The sequence below is a fragment of the Polypterus senegalus genome, chromosome 4 (assembly GCF_016835505.1).
Source record: "Polypterus senegalus isolate Bchr_013 chromosome 4, ASM1683550v1, whole genome shotgun sequence".
Lineage (NCBI taxonomy): Eukaryota > Metazoa > Chordata > Cladistia > Polypteriformes > Polypteridae > Polypterus > Polypterus senegalus.
In genome coordinates, this window is record NC_053157.1 from 58731427 (window position 1) to 58746778 (window position 15352).

Here is a 15352-nt window from a genome sequence, read left to right on the forward strand (position 1 = left end):
ACACCAATACAGCTGAAAGTGATTAACAATGACCTCAGCTGCTTAACCAACCAGAAAATTATCAGACAGGTTTAATTGATTTCATGCCAGGCCCAATAAAAAAAGTGTTCCTTTAATTTTTGTGAGCAGTATATATATACATATACATTTACATATATATATATATACACACACACACACACATATATACATATATATATACATATCTACATATATACTGTATATACACATATATACATATATATACATATTATATATACACATTATATATATATATCCATCCATCCATCCATCCATTTCCTAACCCGCTGAATCCGAATACAGGGTCACAGGGGTCTGCTGGAGCCAATCCCAACCAACACAGGGCACAAGGCAGGAACCAATCCTGGGCAGGGTGCCAACCCACCGCAGTTATATATATATATATATATATAAAGTGGGATGCAAAACTTTGGGCAACCTTGTTAATAGTCATTATTTTCCTGTATAAATCGTTGGTTGTTACGATATAAAATGTCAGTTAAATATATCATATAGGAGACACACACAGTGATATTTGAGAAGTGAAATGAAGTTTATTGGATTTACAGAAAGTGTGCAATAATTGTTCAAACAAAATCAGGCAGGTGCATAAATCTGGGCACCACAAAAAAGAAAAGAAATCAATATTTAATAGATCCGTCTTTTGCAAAATTACAGCCTCTAAACGCTTCCTGTAGGTTCCAATGAGAGTCTGGATTGTGGTTGAAGGTATTTTGGACCATTCCTCTTTACAAAACATCTCTAGTTCATTCAGGTTTGATGGCTTCCAAGCATGGACAGCTCTCTTTAACTCACACCACAGATTTTCAATTATATTCAGGTCTGGGGACTGAGATGGCCATTCCAGAACATTGTACTTGTTCCTCTGCATGAATGCCTTAGTGGATTTTGAGCAGTGTTTCGGGTCGTTGTCTTGTTGAAAGATCCAGCCCCGGCGCAGCTTCAGCTTTGTCACTGATTCCTGGACATTGGTCTCCAGAATCTGCTGATACTGAGTGGAATCCATGCGTCCCTCAACTTTGACAAGATTCCCAGTCCCTGCACTGGCCACACAGACCAAAAGCATGATGGAACCACCACCATATTTTACTGTAGGTAGCAGGTGTTTTTCTTGGAATGCTGTGTTCTTTTTCCTCCATGCATAATGCCCCTTGTTATGCCCAAATAACTCAATTTTAGTTTCATCAGTCCACAGAACCATATTCCAAAATGAAGCTGGCTTGTCCAAATGTGCTTGAGCATACCTCAAGCGGCTCTGTTTGTGCTGTGGGCGGAGAAAAGGCTTCCTCTGCATCACTCTCGCATACAGCATCTCCTTGTGTAAAGTGCGCCGAATGGTTGTACGATGCACAGTGACTCCATCTGCTGCAAGATGATGTTGTAGGTCTTTGGTGTTGGTCTGTGGGTTGACTGTTCTCACCATTCGTCACTTCTGTCTATCCGAAATTTTTCTTGGTCTGCCACTTCGAGCCTTAACTTGAACTGAGCCTGTGGTCTTCCATTTCCTCAATATGTTCCTAGCTGTGGAAACAGACAGCTTTCTGTATCCTTCCTCTAAACCATGATGGTGAACAATCTTTGTCTTCAGGTCATTTGTGAGTTGTTTTGTGACCCCCATGTTGCTACTCTTCAGAGAAAATTAAAGGAGGAGGGAAACTTACAATTGACCCTCTTAAATACTCTTTCTCATTATGGGATTCACCTGTGTATGTATGTCAGGGGTCACTGAGCTTACCAAGCCAATAAAGTGGTATTTTAAGTACTTTAAGTACATTTTCAGAATGGTATTGTCTTTAAATAATAATAAGAAAAATTTCAACATAAAGTGCAGTTTTTGTTCTTAAAAAAATAAGGCAGAAATATAAAATGTAATTTGACCAGCTTCACCTGTAAACTCTGAGTAACCTTAGCCAAAATTATTTTGTACATTAGGCTAAAACAGTGTGATCATTGAACATTTTGTAATTAGATGTAATTAGAATTACTAACGGTCACGGAAGTCCAATGATCCCCAGGAAGAGCCACAAAGTCCGCTTTCTGTAATGCATCTAATTTTGCTTGCTTTTCAGTGTGCACAAAACCATGCTTTTATCAAGGCTTCCGTCGGGTAGTGTTTTGAAATGAAATTTGCCTCCGATTAGTCCCAGCAACGCGCTTTCTTCGACTCTTACATTTTTGTAGCTCTGATGTGTGCATAAATGTAATCGATATACCAGGAAATCATGCACTGACAAAAGTTCCCCTGTGCTTGGAATGCAAACTGTGATTAAATGCGTTATTTTTTTAACGCATTATGGAGTACATGCATCAAAGCTTCTCAGCTGTGCTTGTGCTAAGAAAAGGAAACATTTTAAAAATAACGTAACATGATTGTCAAAGTAATAGTTTTGTGACCATTATGAGTGTTGCTGTCATCAAGGATTTGATCATCATTATTTCTTGCAATCAGGTTCATATTTGGAGGATGTGTTTATTTAATGTTAGGTAAGACCCGGCACTTAAAAGTTTCTTGCTACAGCAATTTTAACTCCGTTACAAAGTCATTCAAAGTCTCGTTTATACCTCGTGTCTTCTCAGTAAACTTGTATGTCGCGAATACCGTCATTCGCTGTAGGCATGACAAACGGCAGCGGGAGTGTGTCTATAAACTTAATGTAAACTTACGGTTCACGCTGTACTTATGAATATGCTTGTATTTATGAATACGCTTTTATGCATCACTTGCTTTGTAATCTTTTTCTGCCTTCTCAATTGTGAAATGCCGTTTTTTGTTCAGCGCTGTTTGGAGGTCTTCCTTGTTCTCTACCTACTTATGTAGGAGGCATGATGATGTCACACGAAACTTCGCCCCCCATGGCCATCCAGCTCAACTCAATTACAGTATATGGAGAAAAATTAGCTTCCAGTTATGACCATTACACGTAGAATTTCGAAATGAAACCTGCCCAACTTTTGCACGGAAGCTGTAAGGAATGAGCCTGCCAAATTTCAACCTTCTACCCACATGGGAACTTGGAGAATTAGTGATGAGTCAGTGAGTGAGTCAGTGATTTAGTGAGTCAGTGAGGGCTTTGCCTTTTATTAGTATAGATATATATATGTTTGTATTTTTCAATTTTTTATAATTAACACAAAATTGGTTAAAATACTATGCCATGTTCAAACCTGTTAAAAGGTGGTAAAATCAGTTAGATGTTCTGTGAATTTTAAATCACACTGAAAATGAGCCTTTTCAGGCAAAATACAAAAGGTAAAAAGGGTGTCTGGTACTGAAACAAGCCTTGCCAGTAATAACAAACCCATCTGTCAAGAAGGGTTGAACTTACATTTTAAGTTATACCATAAATTAATACTTGAATTACGGTAAAATTGAACATTAAATCAAATAATAAACACAGCATGTCAAATTTGTCACTCTTTGTTGCTATAAACTATTATATTATGTTCATATCTTTGTCAATATCATAGCTCAACAGATATTCTAGACATTCACTAGCCAAGAAGTAAAAGGTGTACACAGCATTTATAAGAATATATCAAAAATGTATGTTTTATTAAAAAAACAGGGATACTTTATATAGTATAAATATCCAATATGTTTATGTAACAGGAGAACTATTCACACTTCTTGGCATAGAAGATATGTGTCAAAACTACAAATCAATAATACAGTACAGGTTCATAAATATAACCACATTTTTGTCTTCAGTAACAGTAATCTTCTTACAGTAAGTGAAGTTACGGCTCATGACTTTACTGAATTCGAGATACAGCTCTGAAACAGAATGGTCCTGGCTTCATTGCCAACCCAAAATGTGGTGTAAGGTAAATTTTATCATCAAGCCTCTTTTGAAGTGTTACTTGTTGCAGTATTGTTGTGAGAAAAACAAATATTTTATTTCTAGCTATTTGTTCACCCATACATTTTCTAAGTCCCATTCCAAACAACAACAGTTTTTCAACAGCTTCCTTGTTCAGTTGTCCCAGTTCATCCAAAAATCTTTCAGGCATAAATAATTCTGGGCTTTTCCACAAGTCTCTACAATAAACAAATTAACAAAGGATTTCATTACAAGACATCCAGTTTATTAATGTTACAACAAATTTGGTCGCTAAGCAGGAGTATGAGAAATACCATCTATCAATCCATATTCCAAACTCGCTAATTATGTATTTACTGAAAAGATGTAAACCTTGTTATTAAAATACAGTTTATCACATCATATAGCTCACATTAGACGTATTTCATTATTTCTGAATATGTTTCTTTAATCAACTTTAGAACATATATAATCAGCTACTGTAAGATGCTAATAACTTACTGAAAAAAGTATACTGTACATATTGTCAGTACCGTACAATAATTATTTAATTATACAGTTATTTAGTGATTAAATTAGTAATTAGTAGTAATAAACTTATTCAAAAGATGTAAGCCTTGTTAATAAAATACAGTGTATCACATCAAATAGCTCAGTACACTGGACATTTAATTATTTTTAATGTTTCTCTAATTAACTTTAGAACAGCTATAATCAGCTACTGTAAGATCTAAAATTATGTAGCTTTATTTCCATTATGTATCAGTGGAAAAATTAAAAGCTTTCATGGAATGTTTTCCATAACATGCTAAAAACATAAAATTGTCAAAACTGCTTAATCCAATTCAGGGTTGTGAAGGAGCAGAGTCTATCCCAGCAACATCAGACACAAGGTGAGAACCAAGGATGTAATTAGTGCCATTGCACTGAAAAGCCAACTCACCAACATTCACACCAACCTAACTGAATGTATACACCTACTTGAATGTCGGAAGGAAGCCACATTAATAAAAATAACACAAGCAAGTGGAGATCACGCCATACATACTGACTATGCACAGGGTTTAAACTCTGGATGCTAAATCTGTGAAACAGCGGATCTAACTATTGCGTGGTCCATAAAGCACAAGCGGTAAATTTCATTAAAAATATCCTATTATGTTTTGCATCTTACACCAAGCAGAATACCTTAAAAACACAAAAGTATATATAAAAACATGAAACTGAAAATAAGAAAGTGTTTTACAAATAAAAACAGTTGTACTTTATCTTTACACCTACCGATCATGATTCACTTGATACATGTTGACAAAGATACAAGTGTCTTTTGGAATAAAATAGCCACTTAGAAATGTGTCAGCAGTTGTACTGTAAAACAAAAAAGTACAAAAGAATAGAAAATACTGAAAAAATACACGTGGAACAGATTTAATTATTAAATTCAACTGTGAATTTATTTGTAAATTTCTAGCCACCAGTCAGTGAAATAATCTTGTAACAAAATATGCTGGTTTAAACAAGACCAAGTAGAAAAATGTAATTATTCATAGTAGATAGATAGATAGATAGATAGATAGATAGATAGATAGATAGATACTTTATTAATCCCAAGGGGAAATTCACATACTACAGCAGCAGCATACTGATAAAGAACAATATTAAATTAAAGTGATAACAATGAAGGTATAACAGACAGACAATAACTCTGTATAATGTTAACGTTTATCACCCCATCCCCCCGGGTGGAACTGAAGAGTCGCATAGTGTGGGGGAGGAACGATCTCCTCAGTCTGTCAGTGGAGCAGAACAGTGACAGCAGTCTGTCGCTGAAGCTGCTCCTCTGTCCGTAGATGATATTGTTCAGTGGATGCAGTGGATTTTCCATTATTGACAGGAGCCTGCTCAGTGCCCGTCGCTCTACCACGAATGTCAAACTGTCCAGCTCATGCCTACAATAGAGCCTGCCTTTCTCACCAGTTTGTCCAGGCGTGAGGCATCCCTCATCTTTATGTTGCCTCCCCAGCACACCACCGCGTAGAAGAGGGTGCTCGCCACAACCGTCTGATAGAACATCTGCAGCATCTTATTGCAGATGTTGAAGGACTCCAGCCTTCTAAGGAAGTATAGTCGGCTCTGTCCTTTCTTACACAGAGCATAAGTATTGGCAGTACAACTAGGCAAAATACAACTCGGCGACATCCTTTACCAGTTAGGTTCAAAGAGATTTTTTAATGGTATTTAAATGACAATGTAGGGTGCCGGAAAATCCACAGAATCACCTGCTTTATGAGAGTCCCAATATGTTGAGAGTAAAGATATTCCTTAAGCCGTACTCACAGGTCACCTTTTGTATTCTAAATATCACTGTCATACGATTACAATCAATATAATTTATATAAAGGATTAACCATTTTGGTTGCAGAAGACAATGTAAAATAGAGTTTTTTCCAACTGCAGAATAAAGTTTGTTCATCGATTATATAAATTTATTTTCCACATTTTAAATCATGTTGTCATTTAAATATAATTAAAAAATCTCTTTGAACCTAACTATTACCTAACTGGTAAAGGACGTTGCCGAGTTGTATTTCGCCAAGTTGTACTGCCAATACTGACGCTCTGTGTAAGAAAGGACAGAGCTGACTATACTTCCTTAGAAGGCTGGCGTCCTTTTGCCGGTTGTCTTTTGCCGAGTTGTCTTTTCGCCGAGTTGACTGTCGTCCAGTTGCCACCGAACCGCCCAAAATTCTCGGAATTTAAAGTGGAGAAGGGGGCGGAGTATTATCTGAATTTTTACCGAACTGTTTCCCCTTATGATGAGTACAAACGTAAATGAATTGTAGTTTCAATGGATACGCGTCTTAAGGCCCTAAAGCAGTAGGATAACAGTGAATCGGTGGCAAAAATCTGTGCCGAACTTGGTTTTGGGAAAAGCACGGTAAACGACTGGCGAAGAGACAGGCGTTCCATTGAGGATTTCTGTTCGAAAATGGAGTCTGATAAAAATCTGTCCAGTGGTTGTACAAGAAAAAAACCTGTGTGCGAAATCGTGAATGAAGCCTTGTGGATATGGTTTCTTCAGGAACGTCGAACAGGTACAGTACATACCTTAGAAATATTTTTCTACATGAAAATAGGTATGCATCTGATTGACCGGCCATGGGTCCAGTCCCGAGGTGGCCGTTTAAGAGGGATTGTACTGTACAGGTAAAATTCCGTTACAACGAACTCCCAGGGACCTAAAAAATATTTTGTTGTAACGAAAATTTCATTGTAATGAGCTTCTGTATTTCTTACTATAGTGCTTTCTTTAACTTGCATCCAGGCGTTTGCAATCATTTTAATAGCTTCTTTTGCGTTAATTTTAATCTCCTCCTGCCTACAAGTTCTATTGATGAGAATATTTCTTAGCATTTCCTTGCGATAATACACTTTCAGGGTGCGAATTATGCCCAAATCCAATGGTTGAAGCACTGCTGTGCAATTGAGTGGGAGGAATTAAATTTTATTTATTTAATATTAATATTCATTTATTTATCTAAATGTGGAAGCATGTTGTGGGCAGCACAGCTATCAATCAATCATCCTTTTCTTCTTCAAATTGTGAGGTTTCTGAACTCATAAGTCTCTGCCCTACTCCCCACCCACCAGAAATGACATGCTGAAGTGCGTCCCAAAGTGCAATTGCTGCGTCTGTGTAGGATTGTTTGTCTGTTTCCGTGGCAGGGCAACAACAGGTTCATAGAGCTGCAGTGATGCGACACAGAAGCAAACCAAAAAAGATCAGGGTCAAGCTATAAGTCCCTGTCTTGCACTCCAAAACATGAGCAGTCAGGCAGGGTCGTGGCCAGGTCAGTGACTAAGTAATCCCGTTACCTGCATTTACAATGTACCTTGCATCACCCATCGATATCTCTTCTGTTTGCTTTGGCAGAGAGAGCAGCATAGCTGTGAGCCTGCTGTTGCCCCTGCAACAGATAAACATTCTTCCACAGACGCGGAGATTGCACTTCAGAACACTCTTTGGCGTGATGTCTGGTTGGGGGAGGTCCCAAGAGAGTTTATAAACCTCACATTATCTTGAATGAGTGCCACCTTAACGGGAATGTTACTTGAATGAGCATCATTAAACCACATAAAAACTACTTTTCCGACATCTTCAAATGCAGCAGTTCACATACGTTTGCAACACAAGAGTTTTCTTCTTTTTTTGTTAGGTCTTTTGAGAAAGTTGACAGTGTCGATGGCGAATTTTCGAATTTACTGACAAAGTCTTTTTCCTTTTTGCTGCAATCGAGAGCTGCAAAAATGTAAAGTTATTTTTTTCTAATATGAACAGTTATCATTTTTTTGTGTCTGCCATTTCTATAGGAGGGGGACAATGAGTTAAATTCCAATGGATGTTTTTCAAATGTTCACGAGCAATAAGCGAAAGGTATCACTGAAAACCGCAGGAAAAAAAAGGCAAAAAAAAAAAAAAAACAGTACAAGGAAAGTTTGAAGAAAGAAATAAAAACTACAATGTTTCTATTTGGGGATTGTTGTGCACAACTGAGTTGCTGCCACAGAACTAACTGCTCTGTGGATGATTCATTCAGGCATTTCAAGGTCTTTTGGGCACTTTGTTGTAATGAAAGTATCTGCTGAATATACTTCGTAGTAATGAGATTTCTATAGACTCGCGTCACATGGGGAAACTGTTGGGACCATAAAAATACTTTGTCGTAATGAAAATTTCGTTGTAAAGATATTCATTGTAACGGAATTTTACCTGTACATAAATAATAAAACTGCAACTTGCATTTATAATGCTATTTGTGGAATGGGGGTCCAAGGCTTCAAAAAAAAATATGGCCAGTTTTTAAATCCAGTTCGCCATGTCCATCTCCGTGGTTGCGACTGCACAACAGCAGAGAGTTGATGAGGTGATTGGGGTGACTTGCACCTGCATGTGCGATTGTTCTGAATTGCTTCATTGGCTTTATGTGGTGTTTGATTAAGGCGCTGCTCCCACGGAGACATATATTTATGGGCCGTGTGGAGTGGGGCGAGCGAAATGTAAGAACTCCCAAATGATCTGAGGAGCAACTGAGTGAGCGCAAAGGAAGACGGGAGGTGGGCCGACCTCGGACGGTCTTGCTGCGCAGTGTGGTGGCAGCCAAGACGACTTGCCAGAATTGAGTTTGTGCTACAGAGGGTTCGCCAGCAACGCCAGTGCCGGGGAGACAGAAGGTGGTGGGCTGTAAATGAGTGAGTATTTTAATGGTTTTATTTATTATGGATTTTATCCCCAAATTTCACTGGTTTTATGGATTTGCTATTCATTTGGGTACTGTATTTTTTTTTGAACACTGCACAATGGACACTTTTGGTTTTATATTTGACTTTTTTTTAACAAAAGCACTTGAGCACTTTCCACCAGACCCTGGCGTCATTGAGATCTGTCAACTCATCTCGGTCATAACTATCAATGGTGTTGGTTCAACAGACTCTCCAGACAACAGACATGGCTCCTTATTTCAGCAAAAGTTCTTCTGTGTCATCATATTCAACTTTATCGTCTGCTACAGCTACAGTTTCAGAATGTTCTCTGTCCATTTTCACCACTTTCAGCGGTGCAGCAGTGAAAAAGATCCCCACTTAAACAGTTTCCCACTGCGCCACATTTCAAATGTTGTTTAGGCTATTTAAACCAGTGTTGCGGTATAAGAAAAATCCATATCATAACAAAAATAAACGTTTTTTGGTGTAAACCAAAGTATACTGCCCAGCACTAGAGGAAGCATTGAATTGCCTGATAGTAATGGGGAGAAAAGACCCCCAGAGGGGCTTCTTAGTACACCATTGTTGATTTTGCCTACATTTCTCTGAATAGCAAGCTACAGACTTAATCAAATTTGTTTTTCTTTATTCCTGCCTTTTCAGAAGTGTTAACACTAGAATTACCAGAGCCTACGAAAAAACGTATAAATCTGTCCCACCTTAAATCGCTTCTTAAAATCGTTCACAGCTCTCCACCAGCGTCTTTTGTCATCTAAATGTGCTGATAAAAATCAGGCTGCAAGCAGCCGGCTGTTCCATCCCCCCACCGACTTAGAACGTGCACAAACTTCTCCCAGCTCATGCCTTGATTGATTTGCTGGGAGTGAAGTGGAGTTTTAGAGTGGAAATAATAGATCGTTGTTTGGAACACACGCATTTCATGTCTGTTCTGTTTCTACAGTAATCTGTGTAAAGACATTGTTAAAACAGAAATGTTTTTTATATTCTACTAGTAGATGACAAAATGTAGGCATAAACTATATAATGTATGAAGCCTGAAGTATCACACCAATACTTTAACAATTATTAACAATTTAACAATTTTAAAAGGCTAGCAGACCCATCTAAATTTGTGAATATTTTGGGACAATCATAAACATAACTGTAAGTCACTTTTAATAAGAATATGGAAGCAGTCTATGGTAACACATATCAGTGCCTCATGTGGCCCAAGAAGCAGATCTGTTATAATGTTATTCTTAACATTGACATTTCTTGTAGTGAGTCAGTTTGTGCTTGTGCACTGCAGGTCTGATTTATTTGTATTCATCCAGCTATATCAATTATTTGTGATGCAGGCACTGAACTGATAAATAATCTGTTTTCCAGGTACAATATACTGTAGTAAGAATAGGTATTTTTTATGTTATGATATATTTTATATATCAGGAACAGCAATCTTGCTGAGGTTTCTATACCAAATAGGGCTATTGGGGCCAATCTGATATTGTAGGGTTTCTGTTGTTCCAGGAGAATCATTCAGCTTCAGTCAATTGGCTTTAAAATTAACCTCACATATCATAAAGCACAGACTATAATATTAACAAAGGTATATTAAAGGCACCTTCTTATAACAGTTAAATAATCTTGCATTAGGTGTTTATATGATGAAAGATCTTTTTCACTAAGCTTTGAGACATTTCCACAAGCTTTCTTACTGAACAGCAGCTCTTGTTTTATGATAGTAGAGATTTTAGAGTTGGTTGGCTGAAGCTAAATGACCTCTTAGGAGTGACAACTTTGACATGATTTCAGGATTAAAAGAAACCTGGAAATATCAGATCCATTTTGCTACCTATGTGTGGAGAATGGGCTGCCACTCAAAATTCATTAAATCATTGGCTGTGTTGTGGTCAGAAATTAATTCTGAGGCCAATGAAGGCTAACACTTACTTGTCTAAACTCATAGAAGGCACACAGTCAACCACTAAACAAATGACTAGAAGAATTACAAGTAAGTGGCATATAATAATAGGTAAATTCATCACAAGTGTCTGAAAAACAAGATTTTATTTTTGCATTGTGCTAAGGAGCACAAACACTGGAGGACTGGAGAAGAATCTCATGCTCTTGCTGTTTCACACAGGTTGGATAACTTGCATACAATGAAAACATTTTGAACCAATACTACAGATGCCAGCAACACAGACTTAGGATGGCAGTATGACAATAGGGGTTTGTATTTCTAACATAACCTCAGTTAACTTTGAACATGTTAAGGTAAGTGAACATTGGTGCCAAATGAGGCGCATCCCTTCATGACTGCATTGCTCCTGTATGTTAAAGGACTTTTTGAGCGGCAAAATGCACAAAGCCACAAGCCTGGGGATGTACTGGAATGTTTTCAAGAATAAAACAAAGAAAACAGTGTGATGCATCACTGTTGCCAGTCAGAAGAGTTCAATGTAACTACGCAGCTGAACTTAAGTTTGAGTTTTAGAACAGGCTAATCAGAGTGCGGAACCACAGACCTCTAACATGACAAAACTATGAGACACAATAGAGTCAACATGGGCTGGTATTTGTGTACTCCTCTTTCAAAAACCTTGCAGAATACCTGCTGTGACAAATGTAGAAATTATCAGAGTTAATGGGGGACTATCTTGCTTTTCAAGTTTCCCTAGTAAAGTGACCAGTCAATACAGTGAGAAAAATACTGCAGATGTGCATGTTTTTATTTTTTTCTGCAATTTCATTATAGCAGGGATTAATCATTTATAGCACTGAAGAAATAAATTTGCTGCAAAACAAAAGCAAGAAAATCACTCATGATAAACTATCTAACATATCACAGTTTCATTATTTTTGTTTAATTTTACCTAGAAACAGCTTATGGCATCTATTATTTTGCTGAATTTTATTTTCATATCTGCAACAACAATTTTACTCCTGAATGAAGAGTGTCTTATAAATTAATTAGATAATTTGTCAGATATCAGGAAAATACCTGATTGCTTCACCACATTTTAAAGTGTATAACATTATAACAATTACCTGGTGTCTTTTGTAGCATTGCATTCAGAGTATATTTAAGAATAATTTTCACTTTAATGATTACTTTCTTCTAAAATATCTGAAATGTTTCTTAACTTTATTAGGGTGGAGTGGTGACTTTGAGGCTAGGGATCTACACCAGCAACCGGAAGGTTGCCGGTTCAAATCCCATAAATGCCAGAATGACTCTACTCCCATGTGCCCTTGAGCAAGGCCCTTAACCTGCAATTGCTTTGTCCTGCGTATAACATTAATCTGCAAGCAGGTTCTACGACTTAAAGGGAAAACTTAGGTGTTGGTGGCATGATTGGCACTTCAGCCACTGTAAAAAACCTCACAGTGTTCCAGTGTGGTGCTGAGGTGTCACCTGCTGCCCTTGGGTCCCAATGCAGGTGCTTCGTCGTGTGGTGTGCGTGGCAACACACTATCAGTGCCTGGTCCCAACCTCTTTCTTAACTTTATTATACAACAAAAAAACTCATATCCACATTAAATTTACAATACTTAAGATGTCGCTCTGCACTAAGAAAGATAGGCACGAGAACTTCCAGTAATCTGTAACTGAATCACTGGTTTTCAATATATTAACAAATATTATTTATTATAAACATACCAATATATCTACAGTACTTAAACATTTAGGGATTTTAGGAATGTTCCCTGAGACTGTATGTTTAAAAATAGAACTCTGCAAAACCTACCAGTGAGGAACTGTAAATGGTACAAATGAAGAATGTCTGAAAACTTCATTGATAAATGCTTCTGTGAAATGCATGGAATGTCGGTCTTCAAATCTGGGCAGTTTAGAAAATCCAATATAGGTATCTGTTTGAACAAGAACAAAATTATTCATGCTGTACTTTGAATGTAAACACAATTACAGTAAGATATTACAATAATGCATTTATTGCTATTTTATGATTATTTATGTTGTTTCATCAACATACTAATTTATTACCTATTTCTTCTTGTATTCTTGATTGAATTTCTGGATAAGTAATCAAGTAAAGAATGCTCCACTCAAGAGCAGTAGGTACTGTATCAATGCCTGTGCAACAAAAGTATAAAATAAACAGGTGTAACAAAACATTAAACAAACAGATTTTACTATGACTGTCAGCTGTTTTTCATTTTTCACTTGTTGCTAGTGTTTATCATGAATGAAGTCATCATTCATTTAAGAGCCTCGGCTACAAAATGTGATATGTTTATAACAATTACTGTAGTTATGGAAAGCAAAGGAAGTCACTTTCAGAGAAGAACAAACGTTTCAAAAAATACTTTTGCTGATAAAGCTGATATAGAATGTAGAGAACACTAATCCAGTATGTAAAAACGATAAATTGTTAATCAGCAAAAAAGTTGATCTTCAGTTTAATAGCTATTGCCCTGTGACAGTTCCGAAATTTGAAAAATTAGTATATCTAAATTCTTCACTCCTCTATATATTGTTTCCTTAAAAATAAATAATTTGTAACTTCAACAATAAATATTATTATCAGTAGGTTAATAATATCAAAATCAACCAACAATATTCTGGCAACAGTGGATAAAAGGCAGAATCTCTGGTAGAAATTGATCAAAGGAAAACATAGCAATCAACTAAGTTCAGTGCATCTAATTTAAAATTTTTAAAGAAAATAACTTTGAAAATATGACCCTTTTTAGCTCCTTTAAAATATCACACACGGTGTTAAAGGGCTCTGCTTAAACCAAATTATTACAATATAATTAAGTTCACTCAGCCAATTATTTATTGTTTTATATTTGTAATTAATTTAGATCTCTTTGCTTTAACTGCCTTCTTCTATTGACCAACATCAAAAAGCCAAATTAAATCCACAGTGATCCAATGCTGTATAAGAATAAAATGTAAAAACATCCAAGGGTTAAGAAAATTTTATAGTCACGGTAACTGAATTTTTGCACCAAAATATTACACTTAGTTTTATCTGACTGTAAGACACTGGCTAACTCAAGAGTAGCATGAGAGTGATTTGTTTTGAAAACTGGTTCTTTTTGCCTCTGCTCCATACTGTACAGTATATGCTAGTGTTGTGCAGAGCCCCTGGTGTTGTTAACAGATTCAACACTTTTACCCAATGAACTCCATAGATTAATGAATGTGACTGCAAATTAACAGCTTTAATCAGAAGTAGAATTTCCCTTTCACGCTTGCTCTAATCTTCCCCTTTTATCTGCCTGGACTTTGTTCCCACTTCCATGTATGTTAGCTGTTTTATTCATTTTAGTTGCATACCTGATGAAAGCTACACAGCCAAAACATTGTGTCTTTTACCTTCTTTCCTTTTCAGCATGGAAATAACTTTCTTTTTTTTTCATTTGAAGATGCACACTGATGCAGCCCTACATTACTTCATTGGCTTTATTTAGAAGTTTAATTAATGTCTGAATGGTGAGTTTTAAAGGGCATCCTTTTCCATTCAACCACTGGGTGATGTCAGCAAGTGTCATTCTTTATTAGTGAGTCAACAGTGCAGTAAGTTCCATCAAAATACTTTCTTATATTTTTCTTCCTTTTTATTAAAAAAATCATTTTATTACCATCACTGACTTACTTAATTTTGTAACTTTATTTCAGAGACTGGACTAGCTCTCCTCTATCCATAAAATCTGATGGTGATCTATAGGTAGACACAGAGGTAAGGAAATTATATTCTCTTTAGAGCAATTTCTTTCTCATCTACAAACTTAGTGCTACCAATGCACAGGATGCTGAATACTAAGGCAAGCAGGATGTTTCTGTTTTAGACATTTTTAAAATATTGTATGTGCTGACAAAATTTTGTGTTTAAAGTGATACTATACTTATTTTTCACTCTGATGTTTAATGTATGTACAGTATACTATACCTTGAGTGGGCCTGACAGAAGGTGCCATGCTGTTCTGCAATGTTTTTGTGCTCTGCAATTTGCCCCCGATGTTTTGTTCATGTGTCATAGCAAAAGGAACAGGATTGAAAGTTAAAATTCTTCCTCAGACTGTGAAACGTGTACATTAAGAGTTTCTTAGTTCCAGAAATGCAAGGTCTTTGTTTTTCCTTTGTAACTGACAAATCTGTAATACACTGTGCATTTTGTTTCAGAGTAAAGGATACCAAATTATAGAATACAGGCTTCAGTAGCTCAGCTGTCCCAATGTCGATGCATGTG

General features: G+C 36.6%; 1 protein-coding gene across 1 annotated transcript in view; it reads right to left on the minus strand.

The window, feature by feature from the left end:
* Nucleotides 1–3101: 3101 nt before the first annotated feature.
* The window catches only part of LOC120527376 (cytochrome P450 1A1), a 37146-nt gene continuing 24895 nt past the window's right edge, over nt 3102–15352 (minus strand). The window contains exons 4-7 of the mRNA XM_039750723.1: nt 13138–13227; nt 12881–13004; nt 5145–5231; nt 3102–4081 (exon numbers count right to left, since the gene is read on the minus strand). Coding sequence (XP_039606657.1) covers nt 3796–4081; nt 5145–5231; nt 12881–13004; nt 13138–13227 — 587 coding nt within the window. The 3' untranslated portion in view covers nt 3102–3795. The remainder of the gene's footprint in view (nt 4082–5144; nt 5232–12880; nt 13005–13137; nt 13228–15352) is intronic.